This window comes from Oncorhynchus mykiss, chromosome 1, assembly GCF_057628025.1.
Source record: "Oncorhynchus mykiss isolate SJ-2025 chromosome 1, ASM5762802v1, whole genome shotgun sequence".
NCBI lineage: Eukaryota > Metazoa > Chordata > Actinopteri > Salmoniformes > Salmonidae > Oncorhynchus > Oncorhynchus mykiss.
In genome coordinates, this window is record NC_143022.1 from 23,070,190 (window position 1) to 23,097,586 (window position 27,397).

Genomic DNA, 27,397 nt, shown 5'->3' on the forward strand with positions numbered 1-27,397 from the left:
GGCCCGCTAACATATTTCTGAACGCTGTGTCCCCTGCTCGCCTAGAGTAGTAGTGACTATCAAACGGCACCCTGACTCACCTATTGCTGCTCTTTTGACCCTATGACCACTCGGCTACACAGCTGATGCCCCCTGGACTGTTTCAATAACACGGTACCTCCTTTTGTTTACCTGTCGGCCCCAGCCTCGAACTCAGGTACTGTATGTACCTAACTGACCCGCTCTGCCCATTCATTGCCATTTACCCATAGTTGTCTTAGCTCTCCTGATCAACAACTGTGATTGCTTTATGCCTCTCTCTAATGCCAATATGCCTCTCTGTCTTGGCTAGTACTTATTGTTTTATTTCACTATAGAGCCCTGAGTCCCGCTCAAAATGCCTTTGATAGCTCTTTTGTCCCACCCCACACACATGCGGAGACCTCACCTGGCTTAACTGGTGCTACCAGAGACGAAACCTCACTCATCGTCACTCAACACCTAGGTTTACCTCCACTGTACTCACATTCTACCATACCCTTGTCTCTACATTATGCCTTGAATCTATTATTCCACGCCCAGCAATCTGCTCCTTTTATTCTCTGTCCCCAATGCACTAGACGACCAGTTCTTATAGCCTTTAGCCGTACCCTTATCCTACTCCTCCTCTGTTCCTCTGGTGATATAAAGGTTAACCCAGGCCCTATAGCCCCCAGTTCCACTCCTATTCCCCAGGCACTATCATTTGTTGACTTCTGAAAAGCGTAAATGCCTTGGTTTCATGCATGTTAACATCAGAAGCCTCCTCCCTAAGTTTGTTTTATTCCCTGCTTTAGCACACTCCGCCAACCCTGATGTCCTAGCCGTGTCTGAATCCTAGCTTAGGAAGGCCACCAAAATATCTGACATTTCCATCCCCAACAACATGGTTAAATAAAGGTTAAATATATATATATATATTTTTTTTTAAGTAGCCCATGTGCCTTACCCTAAAAATTTAGTCTATTTTGCCCTCTTAATTTCCGCTACTGTTCTGACTTTGTGGTTCACACGTAGCCTATAACCTGTTAATGAGAAATGTAATCATTGAATATTGTAATTTATTGCTTGCCTACATTGTACTCCCTCCTCGATTTTTAGCCTGCCAAAATCCCCACTTCTAATTTCCTTAATTTTGTGTCTAGAGTCAAATACTTTCTATTGAACAAACTTCACTTCAGGATAGGCAACCGAAATTAATAATTAATGTATGTCTGTTATATTAAACAGAGGAGGGAGTAAAATGTAGAAAAGCAATAAACATTTCAGAACAACTACAATTCGAATAAGACATGGGAGAGATGACGAAGTTTGGCAAATAGATTTATTTATAGACTAATACACTTGAAACAAATAGCCAAACCGAAAACTGCAGACATTACTAGTGCCTCCCCCGCGATCAAACCGATATAAAACATTTCATGAAACGCAGCCTAACGAGATCAGAAATATCAATTAGCATGCAAATCGAAGCAATGAAGAATTGAGTGTGTGTGCGTTCACGCGAAGTGGGGAGGGGGGGTTCTGGCAGGGGGGGAATTTTCGGCACAACACCGGCTCCTTTGGTGGTGGAGGTGATAGGAAACGTGGAAGTATGAAGATTAAGAAATTTACACCAGGAGGGGGAGCAGCGTCAACAAGAACTGCAAGAACTCGAATAACAATGAGCTGTGGCTCATGCAAGGCGAGGAGTCCGCACCTAGTGTTCCTACACGCGCCACAAACTGTGCTCTGTTATGCCAGGGAGATGCTGCTGGCGGTGGCGCCTCAGACTACAGGGCTGAACAGGACTCCACAGGAGCCACAGGAACAGCGCTAACCGGGTTGGCTACTGGTTGGACAGGTGAAGGCATTAACGGTATGATATGCAACAAAAGCGGAGATTGCAGAAGGGACCCCAACATTTCTGGGAGCCTGTCCTCCATCATATTTTAGGCAGGAGAAGCAGACAGCAGGAATAGTTGAACCCGACGACGGGAAAAGGCAGTCTAGATGTAATTCAAGAGTCGCCAGCATGGACGGTTCTATTACCTCAGCGGGGTCCTTAGCACAGGGGCAAGGGACCGAGGTGGCCGGGGCAACAACTACTGCCACTGTGAAAAAGGACCCCAGAGTTTCCTTCTCAAATGCCCCTAGTAGAAAAGCATCGTCCTCTGTGCAGAACCAACAGAAGATGAATTCTGTCTCAAGTTTTAAATCTGAGGATATATCCCAGATTGTGACAGATGATGGGGAACCAAATGACAATCGGACATACATGCAGCGGCAATTTAGTTCCATGCTTCAGCCTGGAGTTAATAAATTTTCACTGCGTATGTTTGGGAGCCAAAAAGCTGTTGAAAAGGAACAACAGCGCGTCAAATCGGCCGGTAATTGGATTATTCATCCATACAGCGATTTCAGGTAAGTGTAAAGTGGCACTGAGGTTGGGCGCAAATTGGTTATCCATGGGCTGAACAAGTATAATCATTTAACCAAGACACATAACTTTAATTTAAATCACAATTAACCAAATTGATATTACGCATTGGAAGTAAACTATGGAGGAATGTTAAATATGTAGATTTGTTGACATTCATATTTTGCTGTCAGTGAGGTTTGCAGCTTTTTATCAGTAATATATCGCCACAAAATGCAAATCTGAAATTATAGACCAAAAAAGATTGACAAAACACCTATCTAAAACCCGAAAAAGTAGTTTACACATTCATTGCGCAGATTTGATAGATTTGTGTCTAATGACCTTTTCCATGATGGAACATAGTTGGTTTAGGGACGGACGCGTGTTGCGTAAGGCTCAAAACTTAGTAGTTAACATACAAAGGAAAGGCCTATTTATAGTAATGTCTCACGTTTGTAATGAATAGTCTGGGACTTGCAGTGATGCCTCCTGCATAAATCAGCTGACCAAAAATTACTTGTTGGTGGTGAAGTTACTTGGTAAACATAATATTAAACTATTATTTAGGCAGGCTAGCCTAGTGGTTAGAGCGTTGGGCCAGTAACAGAAAGGTTGCTACATCGAATCCCCGAGCTGACAAGGTAAAAAAAAAAAACTGTCCTTCTGCCCAGTTAACCCACTGTTCCTAGGCGGTCATTGTAAATACAAATTGGTTCTTAACTGATTTGCCTAGTTAAATAAAATATTAAAGCTACAATATGGAACTTTTTGGGGACTAGATCAAATTCACATAGAAAAGTGAGTTATAGATCTGTCATTCTCATTGAAAGCTAGACTAAGAAGCAGTAGATCTATTCTATGTGAGCTATTTCCATGCTTCCCGTTCTTAAGTTTCATTTTTTAGTCTTTTACTTTCGGTTTTGTACACCAGCTTCAAATAGCTGAAAATACAATATATTTCACAGCGGTTTAGATGGTACAATGATTATCTACACTATCCTTGCTTGTTTTATCACATAAACTGAAATTAACAAGCAGGAAACGGAGGAATGATTTCTGCATAGTGCATCTTTAAATACACATTAAACAGTAAAACAGATTAATTAAATAATTGTCCTATAGTTCCTTTATAAAAAATGCTTCATGGGCAATTTATTAAGCATGCTTTCAGTTTATTTTAATTTAATTTAAATTTAACCTTTATTTAACTAAGCAAGTCAGGCTTTTGTATTATAACACATTTTGTCAAATTCCCTTATCGTGCCTGATTGATTACAGCGTTGTACACAGATATCAGATATTTTTTGTTGTTAAATAACTTGGTAAATTGAGTACAGTATGAACCATAATACCCATAAAACCTAGCTGTAAAACCCGAAAATGGTTTCAATCGTTTTTTCACCATTCATTTTTTCCGTAGGGTAATTTCAAACTACTTCATAAGGTTTGTGTTTTGTGTATGCTTATCCCGGCATTACGTTTTGATAACCACAGACAAGGTAACTTTTATCAGTATATTCTTCTGTAATAACTTTCCAAAAATAAAATGCTAATTAGCCGCTAATGTGGCTATCATACAGAACTACACATCCTAATGCAAGTTTTGACGTAACCACTCAAGGCACAGGGTGGAAAGAACCTCCACATTTCTTCATGCAAACTCATCCACAAGTAACCTAGCAAGTAGATATTACAGCCTTTCTAGTTTCTCATGTAAATAATTGATATTTTGTATTTCTTGTGTGTATTCTTGTTTAGCATTTTTCAAATTACCTAGCTAGCTACCGTAGCATTTTTCATTACTCTCATTTTTTAAATTACCCTGGCCTTTTTAGCTAACTAGCTAACCTTAGGTCTCTCCGTCGATCAGAAGCAAGGATGGTTCTGGGCTCTACACCGGATTGTAACCAGTAACGTTACTTTGATAAGCACACGTGTATTTGATCGTTTTCCGTCCTCTGAGTGAGAGGCTTCGCTGGAGTTGTGTGATAAGGTAAGCCCTGTTTGCTAGCTGCTAACAAGCTATTTTGGTCAAAGAGCTGTGGTTAGCTAGATGCTTTTGAAAATTAGCTAGATAATCACAGACTGTAGTTACGTGTACAACACACTTTACTTTCCTTACAAGGAAAAAGAAAACCAACATAGGATAGCATAATGACTGTTTTGATCTTTTATTATTTACCTATTATTAAGTTCTTTGTGAGCTAGCCAGCTTCATAACGTTAGCTCACAGTTTGCGTAGTCATACTTTTTCACTTGGTGAGATGCTAGCTAACGTTAGCCTACCAGGGCAGATATACAGCTAGCTGAATATCGCCTGGTGAGCTAGGTAGTTAGGCACCTAGGTTGGCTAGTTATCTACATTAGCTAATGTTAGCTAGCTAAAGGTTGCACGATATCTCACCCTGGTGTAGTGGGACTTTACCAATAAGCGGTGACATGTTAAAACAAATCAGATTTGATTTGTCACATGCACCGAATACAACAGGTGTGTAGACCTTACTGCTTAATGCTTACTTGCAAGCCCTTAACCAACAATGCAGTTTTAAGAAAATAGAGTTAAGAAAATATTTACTAAATAAACAAAAATAAAAAGAAACACAATAAAATAACAATAATGACAGAGGTACAGAGTCAATGTGCAGGGGTACAGTTTAGTCGGGGTAATTTGTACATGTAGTTAGGGGTAAAGTGACTATGCATAGATAATAAACAACGAGTAGCAGAGGTGTAAAAACAAAGGAGGCGGGGGGGGGGGGGGGGGGGGGGGGTCAATGCAAATAGTCCGGGTCGCCATTTGATTAATTATTAAGCAGTCTTATGGCTTGGGGGTAGAAGATGTTAAGAAGCCTTTTGGAACTAGACTTGGCGCTCCGGTACCGGTTGTCGTGCGGTAGCAGAGAGAACAGTCTATGACTTGGGTGACTGGGATCTTTGACATTTTTTGGGGCCTTCTTCTGACACCGCCGAGAATATAGGTCCTGGATGGCAGGAAGCTTGGCCCCAGTGATGTACGCACTACCCCCTGTACCGCCCAGGGTTGGGTAGGTCACTTTCTAAATGTAAACCTTTACAGTTACTACTTACCTTTCCAAAATTGTAATCAGTAACGTAACCTTTGGATTACCCAAACTCAGTAACGTAATTTGATCACATTCAGTTACTTTTAGATTACTTTCCCCTTAAGAGGCATTAGAAGAAGACAAAACTGTACAGTTTAAGTCGGAAGTTTACATACACCTTAGCCAAATAGATGTAAACTCAGTTTTTCACAATTCCTGACATTTAATCCAAGTAAAAATTCCCAATCTTAGGTCAGTTAGGATCGCCACTTTATTTTAAGAATGTGAAATGTCAGAATAATAGTAGAGACAATGATTTATTTCAGCTTTTATTTCTATCATCACATTCCCAGTGGGTCAGAAGTTTACTAATACACTATATTAGTATTTGTGGCATTGCCTTTAAATTGTTTAACTAGAGTCAAACGTTTTGGGTAGCCTTCCACAACCTTCCCACAATAAGTTCGGTGAATTTTGGCCCATTCCTCCTGACAGAGCTGGTGTAACTGAGTCAGGTTTGTAGGCCTCCTTGCTCGCACACGCTTTTTCAATTATGCCCACACATTTTCTATGGGATTGAGTTCAGGGCTTTGTGATGGCCACTCCAATACATTGACTTTGTTGTCCTTAAGCAATTTTGCCACAACTTTGGAAGTATGCTTGGGGTCATTGTCCATTTGGAAGACCCATTTGCTTTAAGTTCTTGACTGATGTCTTGAAATGTTGCTTCAATATATCCACATAATTTATCCTCCCTCATGATGCCATCTATTTTGTGAAGTGCACTAGTCCCTCCTGCAGCAAAGCACCCCCACAACATGATGCTGCCACCCCCGTGCTTCACGGTTGGGATGGTGTTCTTTGGCTTGCAAGCCTCCCCCTTTTTCCTCCAAACATAACGATGGTCATTATGGCCAAACAGTTATATTTTTGTTTCATCAGACCAGAGAACATTTCTCCAAAAAGTACGATCTTTGTCCCCATGTGCAGTTTCAAACCATAGTCTGGCTTTTTAATGGCGGTTTTGGAGCAGTGGCTTCTTCCTTGCTGAGCGGCCTTTCATGTTATGTCGATATAGGACTCGTTTTCCTGTTGATATAGATACTTTTGTACCTGTTTCCTCCAGTATCTTCACAAGGTTCTTTACTGTTCTGGGATTGATATGCCCCTTTTTGCACCACAGTACGTTCATCTCTAGGAGACAGAACGCGTCTCCTTCCTGAGCGGTATGACAGCTGCATGGTCCCATGGTGTTTATACTTGCGTACTATTGTTTGTACAGATGAACGTGGTACCTTCAGGCATTTGGAAATTTCTCCCAAGGATGAATCAAACTTGTGGAGGTCTTGGCTGATTTCTTTTGATTTCCCCATGATGTCAAGCAAAGAGGCACTTGAAATACATCCACAGGTACACCTCCAATTGACTCAAATTATGTCAATTAGCCTATCATAATCTTCTAAAGCCATGACATAATTTTCTGGAATTTTCCAAGCTGTTTAAAGGCACAGTCAACTTAGAGCATGTAAACTTCTGACCCACTGGAATTGTGATACAGTGAATTGTAAGTGAAATAATCTGTCTGTAACTAATTGTTGGATAAATTACCTGTGTTATGCACAAAGTAGATGTCATAACCGACTTGCCAGAACTATAGTTTGATCGCAAGAAATTTGTGGAGTGGTTGAAAACAAGTTTTAATGACTCCAACCTAAGTGTATGTAAACTTCCGACTGTATGTTCCCAATTGAACGATATCTATTGCAGGATAAATCAATGTTAAAGTTTACATAGCTGGCCATATATAGATGTTTAAAAAAAAATTGTGTTGGTAATGTAGGCTTCTTCTAACCCATTGCTTTCTACTACATATAATAATATTGTAAAATTAGATCTTTACATTAAAAACCAAAGTCTTATCAGAGTTACAGTCACTTCAATAAATGTTATACCCCTTGATCTTCAAGAATAGTACTTGGAAATATGGAAGTATAGATTAGCCAAATAGTTTTTACCTGAGCATAACCCCAAAACTAAGGACTTATTAGCCATCCCTACTCTGTTGTTTATGATTTTGATGATTCAAGTTGAAAAATAAATGCTGCGCTCATGGAATGGCAGGCTTTGAGCGCTGCTAAAAAGTGCTATTTACATGTGAAAAATGTATGTTATATGCTGCATTTGCTATAGGCCTATTGTTTACCTTTTTGTTGGTGACACTTTGATATCTTGATGATATGCAGCTGTTTAAAGGTAAAATCAACAGATGAAAAAATAACAAAATTGTTGGACCTCTGTTTTGATAAAAAGCTGAGGGATAGGCCTGGAGAAATGTAACCACTCTCAGATTAATAGACAGAGCTATGAATTTAAAGACTTGACCATCCATGATAGCAACATGATTGTTTTAACCATGTTATGAGGGTATACAGTGTGTGTTTACATTTACAATGTTTACAAACATTGAAGAAAAACAAGCTTATATTTTGGGTTCTCATGGAGTGTGACAGTTATGTTATATTCTTCAATAATTAAATGATATAGAGTACCAGTCAAAGGTTTTAACACCTACTCATTCAAGGGTTTTTCTTTATTTTTGACTATTTTCTAAATTTCTTCATAATAGTGAAGACATGAAAACTATGAAATAACACATATGATATCATGTAGTAACCAAAAAAAGTGTTTAACAAATCAAAATATATTTTATATTTGAAATTCTTCAAAGTAGCCACCCTTTGCCTTGATGACAGCTTTGTATGCTCTTGGCATTCTCTCAGCCAGCTTCTTCAGGAATGCTTTTCTAACAGTTTTGAAGAAGTTTCCACATATGCTGAGCACTTGTTGGCTGCTTTTCCATCACTCTGCGGTCCAACTTATCCCAAACCATCTCAATTGGGTTTAGGCCAGGTGATTGTGGAGGCCAGGTCATCTGATGCAGCACTCCATAACTCTCCACCTTGGTCAAATAACACTTACACAGCCTGTAGGTGTATTGGGTCATTGTCCTGTTGAAAAACAAATGATAGTCCCACTAAGCGCAAACTAGATGGGATGGTGTATTGCTGCAGAATGCTGTGGTAGCCATGCTGGTTAAGTGTGCCTTGAATTCTAAATAAATCACAGACAGTGTCACCAGCAAAGCACCCGCACACAATCCCACTTCCTCCTCCATGCTTCATGGTGGGAACCACACATGCGGAGATCATTCTTTCATCTACTCGTCGTTTCACAAAGACGGTTAGAACCAAAAATCTCGAATTTGGACTCATCAGACAAATTTCCACAGGGTTAATGTCTATTGCTCGTGTATCTTGGCCCAAGCAAGTCTCTTATTCTTATTGGTGTCCATTAGTAGTAGTTTCTTTGTTCCTTGTTTGTCAACAGTTGATGTTGAGATGTGTCTGTTACTTGAACTCTGTGAAGCATTTATTTGGGCTGCAATCTGAGGTGCAGTTATTCTAATTAATTTATCATCTGTCTCTGCTAGGTAAAGCCGTGCCTTATCTCAGCTCACTGGTCACCTTAGCAGTACCCACCCGTAGCACGTGCTCCAGCAGGTATATCTCACTAGTCACCCCCAAAGCCAATTCCTCCTTTGACCACCTTTCCTTCCAGTTCTCTGCTGCCAATGAACTGCAAAAATCACTGAAGCTGGAGACTCATATCTCCCTCACTAGCTTTAAGCACCAGCTGTCAGAGTAGCTCACAGATCACTGCACCATTACATAGCACATCTGTAATATAGCCATCCAACTACCTCATCCCCCTACTGTATTTATTTATTTATCTTGCTCCTTTGCACCCCAGTATCTCTACTTGCACATTCATCTTTACATTAATCACCCCAGTGTTTAATTGGTATATTGTAATTACTTTGTCACCATGGCCTATTTGTTGCCTTACCTCCCTTATCTTACCTCATTTGCACACACTGTATATAGATTTATTTTCTACTGTAAATATTGACTGTATGTTTGTTTATTCCATGTGTAACTCTGTGTTGTTGTATGTGTCGAACTGCTTTGCTTTATTCTTGGCCAGGTCGCAGTTGTAAATGAGAACTTGCTCTCAACTAGCCTACCTGGTTAAATAAAGGTGAAATTAATAAAATAATCTGCAGCAGAGGTAACTCTGGGTCTTCCTTTCCTGTGGCGGTCCTCATGAGAGCCAGTTTCATCATGATGCTTGATGGTTTTTGCGACTGCACTTGAAGAAACTTTCAAAGTTCTTGAAATTTTCCACATTGACTGACCTTCATGTCTTAAAGTAATGATATACTGTCATTTATTAACTACAGGTTACCCCTTTAAGTCTATCAAATGTGTGCGAGTTTGAGCATGTGTCCATTAGGCCTATAGATTTTTTTTATCAGCGTATATTACATTGGCTGGGATCCGCACTATGCAGCTGTTGCAAGAGCACATTTTTCACTGGCTGTCCACTGGTTTCAAAAACAATGATTGATAAGCAGCTTAAACTTCTTGAATTCAACCATTATTGGGTTCAAATACACATTTAGATTTGTGAACCACCATCCACAACAACCACAATCCGTAAATCGCAAATAGCTAAACGAGGAAGCAGCAGTGTGATTCACATAAATGCGCTATGTAGAAATCAATAAGTGATATCTGTATCGCCATAGACTACATCACTGCTGTCATCCTTACCTCCAAGCGTTTATGGAAGTTGGATAATCTTTGGATGCCGACAGCAGTCGCACCATTGGAAGACATACCTTGGACCAAAGCCTATTGCTGTGCTTTTCCCACGATCGATCAAACACATTTGGTGTGTCATCATCTTGTGGTCAGACTCGCTCAGGTGGAACAAACTTAAACTTGCGCAATTTTTCAATGCTGATTAGAATGTCATTGAGAAAACAGAAGTGTGAAATATGTTTTTTCCGAAACATCCTTTCTGAATTTAAAAGTAATCCTTGAAGTAATCATCTAGTTTTTCCAAAGTATCTGTAATCTGATTATATAATTTTTTGTTGGTAACGTAATGGATTACAGTTACCGTTTTTTTGTAATCCCTTAAATGTAACATGTAATCCTTTACTCCCTAACCCTGTTAGCGTCTTACGGTCAGATGCTGAGCAGTTGCCATACCAGGCGGTGATGCAACCGACCAGGATGCTCTCGATGGTGCAGCTGTATAACTTTTTGAGGATCTAGGGACTCATGCCAAATCTTTTCAGTCTCCTGAGGGGGAAAAGGCCATCTTCATTACTTTCTTGGTGTGTTTGGACCATGATAGTTTGGACACCAAGGTACTTGAAAATCTCGACCCACTCCACTTCAGCTCCATCGACGTGAATGGGTGCTTGTTCGGTCCTCCTTTTCCTGTAGTCCACAATCATCTCCTTTGTCTTGTTCATGTTAAGGGAGAGGTTGTTTTCCTGGCACCACACAGTCCCCGGCCACTAGGAGCGCCGCTTTTGGATGAGCATTTTCTTGTTTGCTTACGGCTTTATACAGCTCGTTGAGTAAGGTCTTAGTGCCAGCTTCGGTTTGTGGTGGTAAATAGACAGCTACGAAAAATATAGATGAAATCTCTCTTGGTAGATAGTGTGGTCTACAGGTTATCATGAGGTACTATACCTCAAGACTACCATTACCTACTCGCCGACGAATTCTCACAAGGCACACTGATCTCCGCCCCCTGTATTTACTTATTTTCTTCACGTGAATGACAGTGATTTGGGCCTTGTCTGGGAGCAACATTACTTATATCCTTTGCTTCGGACTCATTAAAGAAAATATCTTCATCCAGTTCGAGGTGAGTAATCGCTGTTCTGATATCCGGAAGCTCTTTTCGGTCATAAGAGATGGTAGCATCAACATTATGTACAAAATAAGTTACAAACAGTGTGAAAAAACACACAAAATAGCACAATTGGTTAAGAGCCCGTAAAACGGCAGACATCCCCTCCGGCGCCATTCTTCTGAATTAGCAAATGTGCCTAACGTTAGTGATTAGCGCTAACTAGCTAACATTATTTAACATTAATTAACATGTCACCACAGGGAAAAGTGTGACTACATATGAACGGTGACCTAACGTTAACTAGCTGGCTATCAAAGGACTTGTGGGTTCAATGTTTTCCCATACAAAACACAAAACGGTTTTGTTCCACGAGTGCATCTGTACACGACTAATCAAATGACCTGTGAAGTCAGTTATACACGTCAACAGGGATGGAAATTAAACTAGCCCAAGGATAGTACTTTTCAGACTGGGCTAGTAGACAATGTGCCAAACTAGCCTGACACAACAGTGAAATGGCTAGTAGAAAATGTGCCAAACTTTACAAACATCGCATGCCACAGATTTAGGACCCGGGCTAGTAGAAAATTGTTGTCTGCTGGCCAGTGCCCAAAATCCTTATGTTCCATCCCTGCATGTCAGTCCCTTTCAGATGATCCCCCTATCACTGTTTGTCCTCCTCAATGACCTCACCGCTGAGGGTTTTAACTTCCCCCTTGATAATTAGAATCAGAAGTACAGTCATATAGCTCATCACAATACTAAACCTCTTCGTCAAATAGTACCCTAGACAGTCCTGATCATTTAGTTGAGCATTCCTGATAATTCCATCCCAGCAGAAATGTCCCATTCACATTGTAGGATTTTAGATGTGCAGATAGATGAAAGCCCAGTCCATTTTACAGTTACTTTAGTCAAGTGTAGGTCTGTGGGTTATGGAATTTTAATATAGATTTGACCATTTTAGTAATCAACTTAGCTAGCTAGTAAAAGTTAAAATGTTTTTTATTTCAGATTGGTGGACCGGAAACCCAGTGGCAACAATCAGGTCTGTATCTGTCATTTTCCAGTGGGAAAGAGAAATGGCCCTGTATTTACCAGAGAAAGATCCAGACTGTTGATTGGGAAAAAAGAACAAACAATGAGGCATGAGGATTGGGTGTTGAGGGACCATTTGTCACATTGTCCAAGGTGGGTTTGTATTATGATAAACAATGCATTTTCTGTCCAGATAAAGATGTTGATAGGGCATTGAGAAAGACCCACCACTGACCTAATGTCTCTTTGTTTTCCAGTCCAAAAGGAGTGCATCCCTTGTGCCATCTGGTGCACGGACATCCTTTGCCAGTGTGATCCGAGTGCAAGTGTCAAGTTGTAGAGACTACAACAGATCGAGCCTGTGGACGGACAGGTCAGTAACTCATCAAATATGATACAATATTGTGTAAAACATAGAATTCATAATTGCATCCACATTTTTACTTTATGTCCCCTTTTCCCCATGTTTTAGACATGAGGAGTGACATGCGGAACACCAGGCTCACCCCACGAGAAGCAGTGCATAATCAACACCATCCTCAGCAAGAAGATATGCTGGAAATGATGTACTCTCTCTAACTCTGGGGGTAAGACGTAATTTAAACATCACAACTATAAATTCCCACTGTGCCCATTATAAAATGCAATGTGAATTGTGTCGTACTAGTGAATGAAACTGGGAGGAGATGCACTCAGACCAGCCTTTGTGATTGAACTTACGTTAACTACATTACTTTAGTTGGCTGCTTTGAGCAACACTTGAATGTAATATAACCTATTCTAGGAGCCTATTGTTTGTGTATGATCTTTATTCATTGTTCACTTGTTTTTCAACAATTTCAGGTATAGGCAGGGATGACTGGGACCTTCAGCTAGTAAGACACAGGGAGCAAGAAATTATTTGAACATCACAGATATAAATTCCCACTGTGCCCATGATCAAATTAACTACATTACTTTAGTTGGCTGCTTTGAACAAAACTTGTATGTAATATAACTATCACGTTTCAGGTATGAGCCAGATGCAGACAGTGTCGAAGAATCCAAAGTTTATTTCTAGTACAGGGGCAGGCAAACAACAGGTCAAAGGGAGGCAGAGGTCAGTAATCCAGAGAGGGTGCAAAAGGAACGGCAGGCAGTCTCAGGGTCCGGGCAGGCAGGGGTCAATAGTCCAGTGAGGTGGGGCAAAGTATAGAATGGCAGGCAGGCTCAGTGTCAGGGCAGGCAGAATGGTCAACACCGTGAAGGACTAGAAAACAGGAGCAAGAACAAACAGGAGCAGGGAAACAAACACTGTTAGGTTTCACAAAACAAAATGAACTGGCAACAGACAAACAGAGAACACAATGATAAATACACAGGGGATAATGGGGAAGATGGGTGACACCCAGAGGTTGGTGGAGACAAGCACTAAGACAGCTGAAACAGATCAGGGTGTGACAACCTATTCTGGGAGCCTAGTGTGTCTGTATGAACTATGTGGAATAATTTTGGACCATTGGCTTCCCTGAAAACAGTTGCTGACAAGCCGAGCAATAGGAGTCTGTCAGACGTTGTCACGCTGGATGGGGATGGTGATGGAGGATTTGGTGGTTCACACAACGAAGAAGCAGATATCCCTTCCAGTGATGTGGAGTTGACGTTGGACCTGGTGCCAGGAAGGATTGTCTTCACAGAGGCAGTAAAACCCTCCTTCCTTCATATAGGAATCCTTCAACTTCACTGTCTCTTCAATAGTAAGGTCCCTTGCACCATAGGGACACTTGACCTCCAACACAGCTGTGGTGCCCACCCAGAATCCCAGTCCCCGTGAACAAAAGCCCTCCTGCACATCCATCCCTGTAGCCATTTTAAATGCCTTGATGCCCTCCTCTTTGTTACCTGTGCCCCACTTTACAGACACCCATCCAACAACTGTGATCTGAGGACCCTTTTTTAGCAGTGATGGAGTAACACGCTTGGCCCTAACCACTGCTCCATAATTTATGGCTGTCAACCTCCATCTTCTCATGGTGTGTCAGTTGGGGTTGGTGCACTGTCGAACTGTTGCCTGCCATATAGCTTTCGGCTGCTCCACCAACAGCTCCATGCCAACCAGGATGCCGGCTTGCCCAATGTGCCTTTATTTTTTATTTTTATTTTTTTTACAATTTCCAGTACAGACAGGGATGACAGGGAGGGTAGCAGTTGTTCTGGCTCAGTTTCAGGGAGACATGCCATTCCACTGAACCTGCCCCAGAGATGGTTCCTTAGCTACTGAAGATCCTCCTCTGTGGGCTCTCGGGACAGAGGGTTGTAGTCTTCGGCCAGGTACAGGTCCTCCACTGACTGCACCTAGTTGGGCACGGCTGGCTTCCTCCACTAGCATTCCACATCCGTACGGCTGATATTGTGACCCACCAAAATAGGCTTCATGGCTACCTGTATGAGCTCCACGGAGGCATAGAGGGAATCACCTGGTCACCTACAGAGACCTGCCAAGATGGAAGATGTTAAGTGCCACATGCCTTTCAATACATTCATTTGAACACCTTAAAATACATTTGTTGTAAAAAATGTGCTGTATAAATAAAGTTTGATTTGAATGATGACAGAATCTGGTTAATGATAATTGATTAAGTGTATCGTTCTTTGTAGAATGTTGACAGGTCAATGGCAGGCAGTGGTCAACAATCCAGATCAGAGTCCGAAACAGGAGACAAAGGGCTGTGAGACATAGTTTTAATCCTAGACACATGAAAAGTGGGATGTATACGGAGGGTACGGGGCAACAGAAGATGAACAGCAGAAGGGGCTAATCATTGTGGGGATGGGGAAAGGGCCAGTAAAATGGGGGGAAAGTTTGCAGGACTCCACCCGGAGGGGCAGATCTCAAGTAGACAGCCATACCCTCTTCCCGAGACGACACCGGGGAGCCGAAGTCCGGTGTCAGTCCGCTTGTCGCCGATACCTGGAGGTAGTCTTGAGAAGAGCCGACTGGGCTCTCTTCCAGGTACGGCGACAGTGGCGGACAAACATCTGGCCCGAGGGTATGCCGGCCTCTTCCTCTTGCTCCGGGAAGAGCAGGGGAGGGTGTTGCCCTCGAAAGGCGAGAGTCCGGTGGCAGAGCAGGGGAGGGTGTAGCGGGCTTATTCAACACACACGAGTTGCTGGCTCCAGGTGGTGGGGTTGGCGGAGACAAGGCAGCGAAGAGTGGTCTCAAGGTCTTGATTGGCTTGCTCTGACTGGCCGTTGGACTGAGGGTGGAACCCGGAGGACAGGCTGGCCGACGACCCAATGAGTGTGCATAACGCCTTCCAGAACCGGGACTAGAACTGAGGACCCCGGTCGGAGACCATGTCCACCGGGAGTCCATGGATCCGGAAGACGTGCTGCACCATGAGCTGGGCCGTCTCTTTGGCATAGGGTAGCTTGGGGAGAGGAATGAAATGGGAGGCTTTGGAAAACAGGTCCTCTACTGTCAGGATTGCAGTGTTGACATCAGACGGCGGGAGACCTGTGGAGAGGTCCAGGGATATGTGAGACCAGGGACGGTGAGGGACAGGCAATGGTTGAATGAGACCAGCTGGAGCTTGCCAAGGAGTCTTGTTCTGCGCACAGATCGTGCAGGCAGCGATGAATGCGGAGATGTCACCAAATGGTAGGTCACCAAAAGCGTTGCCGCACAAAGGCCAGGGTCTGATGGGAGCCCGGGTGGCAGTCTAGCCTGGAGGATAGGTCCCACTCCAGGAGCGAGGGGTGGACAGCATCAGGATCAAACATCTGGTTATGTGGGCCCCCCAGGGTTTTGCTGGGAACATTGCACCTGATGGACCTGCTTCTCTATTCCCCAGCTGATTAACGTCGCCAGGCACGAGGAGGGAAGGATGGTCTCGGGGTCCGAGGGTGTAGCCGCGGGGCTATAGTGGCATGGCAGCGCATCCTGCTTGATATTCTTGGATCCCTGTTGGTAGGAGAGGGAGAAGTTAATCCAGGTGAAAAGCAGGGCCCACCTAGCTTGCCTGGAATTGAGACGCTTGGCGGTGTGGAGATAGTCCAGGTTCTTGTGATCAGTCCACACAATGAACGGATGTTCCGCCCCCTCCAACCAGTGTTTCCACCCCTACAACGCCATCTTCACTGCGAGAAACCCCACATCGTAATTCCTCTCTGTGGTGTTTAGGTGATGGGAGAAGAAGGCGCAGGGGTGTAACTTGAGGTCAAGGGCAGAACGCTGGGACAGGACAGCCCCACTCCGACATCCGAAGCATCGGCCTCCACCACGAACTGACGGGACGGGTCAGGAGGAACCAATATGGGAGCTGTGGTGAAGCAGTGCTTGAGGTCCCGTAATGCCCGGTCAGCAGCTGGGGACCACGTGAACGGAACCTTGGGCGAGGTGAGTGCATACAGCGGGGAAGCCAGGGTGCTGTAGCCCCGGATAAAGTGGCTATAAAAGTTGGCAAAATTCCAGGAAACGTTACACACTGCACTCTGGACGTAGGCTGGTGCCAGTCCACTACCGCTCTCACCTTCACGGGATCAATCTGTTAATTTCCTGCAGCGATGATGTAACAAAAGAAGGGGATGGAATTCACATTTCTCTGCTTTCACAAAAAGCTGGTTCTCCAGGAGGTGCTGGAAGACCTGTCGGACGTGGAGCACGTGTTCTTGGGCTGAGTGGGAGAAAATGAGGATGTCGTCGAGGTAGACGAAGACGAACCGGTTCAACATGTCGCGGAGAACATCCTTAACCAGGGCCTGGAACACAGCTGGGGCATTGGTAAGGTCGAATGGCATGACCAGATATTCGTAGTGACCGCTGGCTATATTGAAGGCAGTCTTCCACTCGTCCCTTCCCTGAATCCGCACCAGATGGTAGGCGTTCCGCAGGTCAACTTGGAGAAAACGGTGGCCCCCTGGAGTGGCTCGAAGGCCGAGGTGATGAGTGGTAGCGGGTAGCAGTTATTCACTGTGATGTCATTGAGGCCCCGGTAGTCGATGCACGGGTACAGGGTTTTGTCCTACTTCTCCACAAAGTAGAACCCTGTGCCGGCGGGGGAGGCAGAAGGACAGATACACCCTGCAGCTACGGAGTCCTCAATGTAGTTCTCCATAGCCTTGGTCTCCGGACCCAACAGAGAGTACAGTCGTCCCTGGGGCAGGGTGGTGCCAGGGAGAAGGTCGATCCCACGGTCATAGGGTTGATGCGGAGGAAGTGAAGTGGCCCGGGCCTTACTGAAAACCTCCTGTATATCCTGGTATTCCGCGGGAATGGCAGAGAGGTCCGGGAGAACTACCGAGGCCACAGGAAGACTTCCCAGGGCAGGCTGCGCTGACTTCAAGCAATGGATGTGGCAGAACAGGCTCCAGCCCATGATGGCTCCAGCAGTCCAGTTAATGAGGGGATTCTGTCGCTGGAGCCAAGATGATCCCAATACCACAGGAACCTGAAGAGACTTAATTAGCATGAATTGGACTGCCTCGCTCTGTTTCCCTGACACTCGTAGGTTGATGGGAGTGGTATTGTGGGTGACCCGGCCTATAGAGTGCCCGTCCAGTGCTCTAAGATGCATGGGAATGGAGAGGGGCTCAGTGGGGATGCCCAGTTCGGACACCATGATAGCTTACATAAAACTCCCATCGGCCCCAGAGTCGATGAGTACGCAGAGAGATTTCGACTGGTTACCCTACAGCAACATGGCATGGAAAGGGGTGCGAGTAAGGGGAGAGGAAATGTTCTCCTTATGGCCCACCAGAGTACTCGTCCCTACTGGTGAGCCTGATCTCTTAGTGGACAGGAGGACACATAATCACCAGTAGTCCCGTAATACAGGCAACTCTTCGTGTGAAGCCAGTGTAGGCATTTGGCTGGGGACAGCCTAGCTCTGCCTAGTTGCATCGGCTCGGGAAGAGGTGAATTGGCAGACTTTGGAGACTCTCGGGTAGCCTCGGGTCCTCTCGGCCATGGATGACGTCGGTGTCTTCCGGGATACCTCAGAAGCGAGGTGAAATCTTTGGGAGGGCGTGTGACCTCCTCCTTCCTACATTACTGTAGCCTCCCATCGATCCAGATGGTCAAGGTAATGAGCGAGTAGAGATCCGTCGGTAGTTCTCAGGCTGCTAGCTCGTCCTTAACTTCCTCCGATAATCTGTGCAGGAACGTGTCGAACAGCGATTCCAGGTTCCAGGCACTGTAAGTTGCCAGAGTCCAGAAATCCCCCGCATAGTCTGCCACACTGAGGGAGTCTTGCCAAAGCTGCAGTAACTACCGGGCAGCCTCTCTCCCAGACAATGGAGAATCTAAAACCTTCTTCACCTCCACCACAAACTCCTCCAGACTGAAGCATTTGGCCGACTGTTGTTCCCACACGGCCGTAGCCCAGGCGAGAGCCCTCCTGGACATCAGCCTGATAAGGTACGTTATCTTCGAGCGATCCGAGGGGAAGGAGGAGGGCTGCAGTTCGATGATGAGAGAAACGCCGGACAGGTTCCCGACTCTCCAGCGAAGCATTCTGGGGGAGGTAAGCAGAGTTATCGGGAAACCGGGGGTGGCCGGGGTGGCCGTGCTGCTAACAGCCGGGTTACTGAGGGGCTGGGAGGTTACCATCGTGGTAGGCGGCCAGACAGACAACCTGCGGAATTCCTCCAGCAATGTGTTCAACATGCGGTCATGGCGTTCGGCCAAGGTTTGGAACCCTTCCATAAGACCACGAAGCAACTCCTCATGCCTTCCAATGGTGGCTCCTTGGGAGGAGAGGGCATTGCGGAGCTGGTCCGAGTCTGCTGTCCGTCATGGCCAGACCCAGATGCAGACAGTGTCGATGTAAGAAAAGTTTATTACAAAAACAGTGGGGCAGGCCAACAACAGGCCAAGGGCAGGCAGAGGTCAGCAATCCAGAGCAGAGTCCGAAAGGTACAAAACGGCAGGCAGGCTCAGGGTCAGGGCAGGCAGAGGTCAGTAATCCAGGGTGGTGTGACAAGGTACAGAACAGCAGGCAGGCTCAATGGTCAAAACCGGGAAAACTAGAAGACAGGAGCTAGAGAAAGACAGGAGCACAGGAAATACTGGTTGGCTTGACGAAACAAAACGAACTGGCAACAGACAAACAGAGAACACAGGTATATTTACACTGGGGATAAATGGGGAAGATGGGCGACACCTGGAGAGGGTAGGAGACAAGCACAAAGACAGGTGAAACAGATCAGGGTGTGACACATGGCCAGACTTATAGTGGTATTTTCCCCTTTTAAATGCTCTAATGCGCATCATTGAAAAATGCCATAAGGTCTGAAATAGACACCAAAGTTGACATACTGTACAAACAATTATCTAGTAATTATCTAAGTAATACAAAATACGTTTTTTGATCTGCTGGAGTTTAGTCAGTGGCAAGCTAAGACAAAGGGGACAGAAGAAGTTCAACACTTTATTCAATTCATTTCAATACAGCACATGGATTCATCATGTATTGTGCACAGGTATCTGATCGTGCTAGTGAACGGTAGCTGACAGTGTCGGCTAGAGATGACGTGCAGGAGCTTCCTGCATACATTTGTAGTCTTGCTGAGGTCTTCTCTGTTGCTAATTAGCATTTTACATTTTTGATAGTAAATTGAAGCAAATATATTGATGAAACTGACCTTGCCCGAGAGGTCAGTTTCATGTTATCAAAACATCACGCCAAGATTAGCCTACACGAAACACATACTTTATTTGAAGTGTTTGCAAAATTCACAATGTGTAAAATCAATGACGAAAAGATCATTGGAACCATTCCGTGTTTGACCGCTAAGTTTTATGGGTCATACGTTTAAAAATGTTTTTCTCACCATTACATCTTAATACATTTATTTTACCTTTATTTAAAGTGAGTTAAGAACAAATTCTTATTTTCAATGACGGCCTAGGAACAGTGGGTTAACTGCCTGTTCATGGACAGAACGACAGATTTGTACCTTGTCAGCTTAGGGATTTGAACTTGCAACCATCTAGGCTACCCTGCCACCCCATTATGTTACACGAACGGAACCATGCGTGCAATGATATTATTGTCCTGCAAATATTGGAATCCATATTATACATTTTCTGATGCACCAATTTAGTTTGGTCTTTGGGATTTTGTTTGGGTGCATATCAGTGTTTGAAGTTTGAAATGTTTGTAAAATTCATAATGTGTAAAATAAATGGTGGAAGGATCATTGGAACCATTTCCGTGTTTGACCGCTAGGTTTTATGGGTCATATTTTTTAATTTTTTTTATTCACCATTACATATTCATAAAATTATGTTACATGAACAGAACCATGCTTGCAATGATAATATTGTCCTGCAAATATCAGATGCCATATTATAAATATTCTAATGCATCAATTTAGTTTGAACTTTGGGATTTTGTTTGGGTGCATATCAGTGTCAAATACTCTTTAATTCAAATCAGAAGAATTTCTCTCATGAATGCAAAATCATCAGCAGAGGCAGCTGTAACATTCAGTAAGATGTGGACAGACTGTAAAGTCTCACCTGGATGTCCTGCCAGTGTGAGCACTCGAGTGAATGTTGAACTGGATGCCGAATTGGAATGAGCTGGACGGATGGATGAGCTACCTGGATGTCTTGGGGACAGCATAAGCTCAGCTGAGTTACATCCAGCATCCAGCTCAGAATTACATTCAGCATCCAGCTCAGAATTACATTCAGCATCCAGATCAGAATTACATCCAGCATCCAGCTCAGTTACATCCAGCAAGTGATTATTTGTAAATATTTTATTTATTTATTATTAACTTTTCAAATTGTACAACTATAAATGGCAGTTGGATTATACATAAAAAATGCAAATACATACCAAACACAAGTTTGAGAAAAATAACTAAATAATAAAAAAATAAAAGCATTTTTCAAATGTCACAAGTATTCAGACCTCTTGACTTTTTCGTTACAGCCTAATTCTAAAATTGATTAAATAAAAACAAATTCTCAATTATCAACACACAATACCTAATAATGACAAAGTGAAAACAGGTTTTCAGAAAACAGAAATACCTTATTTACATTCGGTTGAAGTCGGAAGTTTACATACACTTAGGTTGGAGTCATTAAAACTAGTTTTTCAACCACTCCACAAATTTCTTGTTAACAAACTATAGTTTTGGCAAGTCGGTTAGGACATCTACTTTGTGCATTACACACGTCATTTTTCCAACAATTGTTTACAGACAGATTATTTCACTTATAATTCACTGTATCACAATTCCAGTGGGTCAGAAGTTTACATACACTAAGTTGACTGTGCTTTTAAACAGCTTGGAAAATTCTGATAGGCTAATTAACATAATTTGAGTCAATTGGAGGTGTAGCTGTGGATGTATTTCAAGGCCTACCTTCAAATTCAGTGCCTCTTTGCTTGACATCATGGGAAAATCAAAAGAAATCAGCCAAGACCTCAGAAAAACAATTGTAGACCTCCACAAGTCTGGTTCATCCGTGGGAGCAATTTCCAAACGCCTGAAGGTACCACGTTCATCGGTACAAACAATAGTATGCAAGTATAAACACCATGGGACCACACAGCCGTCATACAGCTCAGGAAGGAGACATGTTCTGTCTCCTAGAGATGAACGTACTTTGGTGTGAAAGGTGCAACTCAATCCCAGAACAACAGCAAATTACCTTGTGAAGATGCTGGAGGAAACAGGTACAAAGCATCTATATCCACAGTTTAACGAATCCTATATCGACATAACCTGAAAGGCCGATCAGCAAGGAAGAAGCCACTGCTCCAAAACCGCCATAAAAACACAGACTACAGTTTGCAACTGCACATGGCAACAAAGATCGAGAAATGTCCTCTGATCTAATGAAACAAAAATAGAACTGTTTGTCCGTAATGACCATTGTTATGTTTGGAGGTGAAAGGGGAGGCAAGCCAAAGAACACCATCCCAACCATGAATCACGGGGATGGCAGCATCATGTTGTGAGGGTGCTTTGCTGCAGGAGGGACTGGTGCACTTCACAAAATAGATGGCATCATGAGGGAGGAAAATTATGTGGCTATATTGAAGCAACATCTCAAGATATCAGTCAAGAAGTTAAAGCTTGGTCACAAATGGGTCTTCAAAATGGACAATGACCCCAAGCATACTTCCAAAGTTGTGGCAAAATGGCTTACGGACAACAAGTCAAGGTATTGGAGTGGCCGTCACAAAGCCCTGACCTCAATACTATAGAAAAATTGTGGGCAGAACTGAAAAAGCGTGTGCGAGCAAGGAGGCCTACATACCTGACTCAGTTACACCAACTCTGTCAGGAGGAATGGGCCATAATTCACTCAACTTATTGTGGGAAGCTTGTGGAAGGCTACCCAAAACGTTTGACCTAAGTTAAAACATTTTAAAGGCAACGCTACCAAATGCTAATTGAGTAAACTTCTGATCCACTGGGAGTGTGATGAAAGTAAATAAATAATTCTCTCTACTATTATTCTGACATTTCACATTCTTCAAATAAAGTGGTGATCCTAACTGACCTTAAACAGGGAATTTTTACTTGGGTTAAATGTCAGGAATTGTGAAAAACTGAGTTTAAATGTACTTGGCTCAGGTGTATGTAAACTTCCGACTTTAACTGTAATTAGCTATTTTAGCATGATTTGTTGAACAGCTAAGAAAGTGTAAATTGATTGGTCTGGCTAGGTTCACCAAGTGTACTGTTGAGGACGCAGCTACTCCAGGAATTTCTAAGAAAGCGAAGCCTCCTGGCTTCATAACTCATGAAGCCGATGCAGTAAAAGACACTAATCTGATCGTGTCAATTAATTTAATGTCTATCAGCAAGTATCCTCCACGAATGACATGTTAACAAAGACATAAACAATTGACACAGTGATGAACTTGTGATCATTGCAAAATGTGTTGCTTACTCAGGAATTTGTCAGCTAATGTTGTTAGCATACTAGCTAATGGTTAGCGGCTAGCTAGCTAAAGGACATTTCGGACTGCTCGCTCACTAGCTGTTGTGACAGTAGACCTTTCGTTTTTAGCCTGTATTACATGTCGACAGTTAAAAGACATTAACCTAATAGTTATGTTATTAACTAATTATGAATTTCATGTCCAAATGTTGCTTCATATGTAAGTGCTCTTTTGGAGTTTGTAGCTATATGAACTAATCATTTCTGCTAGCTAACTACCATAGTAACTGAAGTGGTTTATCTTTATGAATAGCTATCCCATTAATATCTGGGGACTGCAGCAACTACAAGCTGTGCCCACTACATGTTGTGTCCACTGCCATTGTGGGTACTCGTGACAGTACGACACCCATTAGCATTACATCGCTACAGGCCGCGCCCACCAGCATTAGCTAGCAAGGTTATACACATATCTGCTGGAGCCAGACCCTATTGAACCCAACTCTTGCATCGCACTACTTGGTGGGCGGGGTGTGTAGTCGATCGCCACTACACTTGCGCCCTACAAGCCATGCCCCCCCAGTCTGCGGTCCACAGATAGACCCTACTTGCCTAGTTATCTGTTTTCCATTTGTCTAAGTAGCCAGTTGGCTCTTTGCTATACTAAATGTGTTGTTGTTTTATAACGAATGTCTCTAATTCTTGAATGTTGGGGCAGTTACCCACTCAGTTAGGGTAGCATGTACTTTTCTAATAGTAGTGTATGAGGGAACTTTACAGTGATCACAACTGTAGTTACCACGTTGATCATTTTGCATTTGTCTAGCTACTGTTACCGACTTTTATGTAGACCCACAACTTTTGTTTAGTCTGGACAATATTGCAAAACATGTTGATGCTTTCAGTAGCACTGAAGGTGTTGACTCATACTGCTTTTTCTATTCTTTGCATGGGCGAACGGGATGGATGCCACACACCAATAACTCAAGCTGAACTGGAAGAGGTGGCTGCAGCTATGGTCCATGTTGTATCTACAATTGTCTCCCTACTGACAGGACAATACATACACTGTTTTGAAGGATCCTGCCCAACCCAAATGCTTCAAGTGGCACAATTACGTAAGAGGCTTGAACAAACACTTGTAGCTGAACGCATTGCTAATACCGTGCCAGAAACATTGCCATTCCCATGCTGTTTCATTCTGTGTATCTCAAATAAATGTCTGTGTGTGATTTGTGGTATTTCTTTCCCTGTGTTGACAGTTGCAATGGTTAAAATAACAAGCATTACAAATGTTTTTTCATTTTCATTCTTTGATTTTGGTCTAGGTGCCAGTTCCCACATCTTAAGTTGTGTACTCTGTAGGGTTTTCTCTCTATATAATATTACTTGTTGATGAAACTAACTCATACGCTGTAAAATATAAAGTACCAGTCAAAAGTTTGGACACACCTACTCATTCCAGAGTTTGTATTTGGGATGGTGTGGGTGTGCTTTGCTGGTGACACTGTCAGTGATTTATTTAGAATTCAATACACATTTAACCAGTATGGCTACCACAGCATTCTGCAGCGATACGCCATCCCATCTGGTTTGTGCTTAGTGGGACTATCATTTGTTTTTCAACAGGACAATGACCCAACACACCTCCAGGCTGTGTAAGTGCTATTTAACGAAGAAGGAGAGTGATGGAGTGCTGCATCAGACGACCTGGCCTCCACAATTACCCGACATCAACCCAATTTAGATAGTTTGGGATAAGTTGGACCGCAGAGTGATGGAATAGCAGCCAACAAGTGCTCAGCTGGTTGAGAGAATGCTGAGTGTGCAAAGCTGTCATCAAGGCAAAGCGTGGCTACAATAAAGAATGTATATATAACATTATAACATATATTTAGATTTGTTTAAAAATGTCTGGTTACTACAGTATTCCATATGTGTTATTTCATAGTTTTGATGTCTTCACTATTATGTAGAAAATGGTCAAAAATAAAGAAAAACCCTTGAATGAGTAGTTGTCCAAACTTTTGACTGGTACTGTTTATACAGTGAGCTCCAAAAGTATTGGGACAGTGGCATTTTTTTTTTTTTTTTGCCTCTGTACTCCAGCACTTTGGATTTGAAAGTGCAGACTGGCAGCTTTAATTTGAGGGTATTTTCATCCATATCGGGTAAACCGTTTAGAAATGACTTTTTGTACATAGTTCCCCCATTTTAAGGGACCAAAAGTATTGGGAAAAATTCATTTATATGTGTATTAAAGTAGTCAAAAGTTTAGTATTTTGTCCCATATTCCTAGCACGGAGTGATTACATCAAGGTTGTGACTCTACAAAAGTGTTGGAGGCATTTGCTGTTTGTTTTGGTTTTGTTTCAGATTATTTTGTGCCTAATAGAAATTAATGGTAAATAATGTATTGTGTCATTTTGGAATCACTTTTATTGTAGATATGTTTCTAAACACTTCTACATTAATGTGGATGCTACCATGATTATGGATAGTCCTGAATGAATCGTGAATAATGATGAGTGAGAAAGTTACAAACGTACAAATATCATACCCCCCAGAAATGCTAACCTCACCTGTTATTGTAATAGTTAGAGGTTAGCATGTCTTGGGAGTATGGTATTTGTGCATCTCTAACTTTCTCACTAAATGTACAGTCTGAACTTTAACCTCATAGTCATTTGATCATTTCAAATCCAAAGTGCTGAAGTACAGAGCCAAAGCAACAACAAATGTGTCACTGTCCCAATACTTTTGGAGATTACTGTATACAGTGGGGCAAAAAATTATTTAGTCAGCCACCAATTGTGCAAGTTATCCCACTTAAAAAGATGAGAGGCCTGTAATTTTCATAATAGGTACACTTCAACTATGACAGACAAAATGAGAAAAAAATGTCCAGAAAATCACATTGTAGGATTTTTAATGAATTTATTTGCAAATTATGGTGGAAAATAAGTATTTGGTCAATAACAAACGTTTATCTCAATACTTTGTCATTGCCAACAAAGGGTATATAACAGCTGTAGAGGGATAAGTGTGTTGACGACCTATGCCACCCCAGGTTTCAACAAGAGCATTGGGAGCGATGCCTAGAAATACAGTACAATACAGGTTCCTAGATTTGGTGGGAGCTCACATTGGTTCACCCAGGGAAGAGGCTGAGACTGATGTAACTTTCTGGGATTTCAGACATTTTCACTTTTAAAGATAGATAGATGCAGATGTAGATGCATCCGTTCTGGACCAAACTTGATTTTGGTTAACACAAACAAAAGGGTGGTTTAACAGCATGACGTTTCGTATATCTGTGCCTTAAAACCTGTTATGGCTGCGATCCCTGTACAGGGATCAACATCAGGGGAAATTTCAGAGTGACTAAAAATACAACGTCGTAACATTAAACATTCTTGAAAATGCAAGTGTCTTACACCCTTCAAAAGATTAGAATCTTGGTAATCAAACTACATTTTCCAATTTAAAATAGCTATTACAGAGAACAAATACCATGCTTTTGTTTGAGAAGAGCAATCAACAACAGAAACATTTTCCGCCATGACAGTTTTTACACATTCACATCTGAAGGTAAAATTATGACTTACATTCGTATATCTTGCTCTTATTTCTCTTCCTGAGGGTCCCAGTGATCAAATGAAGTGCCGTTTTCGTTGATAAAATCAATTTTTATAGCTTAAATCGAAACATTTTTTAACCTGTTTGTGCCGTGAATTCCATCTCTATCAATTTTTTACGGAGCATTCGACATAATTACACACGGTAAACCATCGTTTATCTAGTCATGGTTGGTTTCAGTGCATTCCTCTGGGTGTTTGCAACACAGCCAAACGTCATTGTTTTTTTGTGGGGAGTATTGACCGAAGTGAACTGATTTGAAGACAATGAGCAATGACTACCTTGCGCACCAATCATTTTAGCAAAGCTTCGTTGATGGACTGGATTGTATTTCTGCCCAATGACCACTGATCTTCTTGAAATCTAGCTGGGTAGATAGTCAATAAGCTGAGGTAAACGCCAGTATGTAATGGTTTTGGGTTGGAGCGCCATTCCTTGTTTGATATTGCATGCGTAACGAACTCCATTCTCGCCTTGACGATCAGAGGAATTGCTGTGAGGCTTGTTACGCGCAGCTGAATTTCGGAAAGTTGTATTTTCAACGATTTCATTGAAGATATCATGGCAAAT

The 27,397-nt window shown here is 42.6% G+C and overlaps 1 protein-coding gene across 1 annotated transcript in view; it reads left to right on the top strand.

The window, feature by feature from the left end:
* The first annotated feature begins 1,550 nt into the window (after positions 1–1,550).
* Positions 1,551–27,397, top strand: part of LOC110508592 (potassium/sodium hyperpolarization-activated cyclic nucleotide-gated channel 2) — a 102,309-nt gene continuing 76,462 nt past the window's right edge. Inside the window, exon 1 of the mRNA XM_021589263.3 lies at positions 1,551–2,421. Within this exon, the coding sequence (XP_021444938.3) occupies positions 2,033–2,421 (389 nt within the window). The 5' untranslated portion in view covers positions 1,551–2,032. The remainder of the gene's footprint in view (positions 2,422–27,397) is intronic.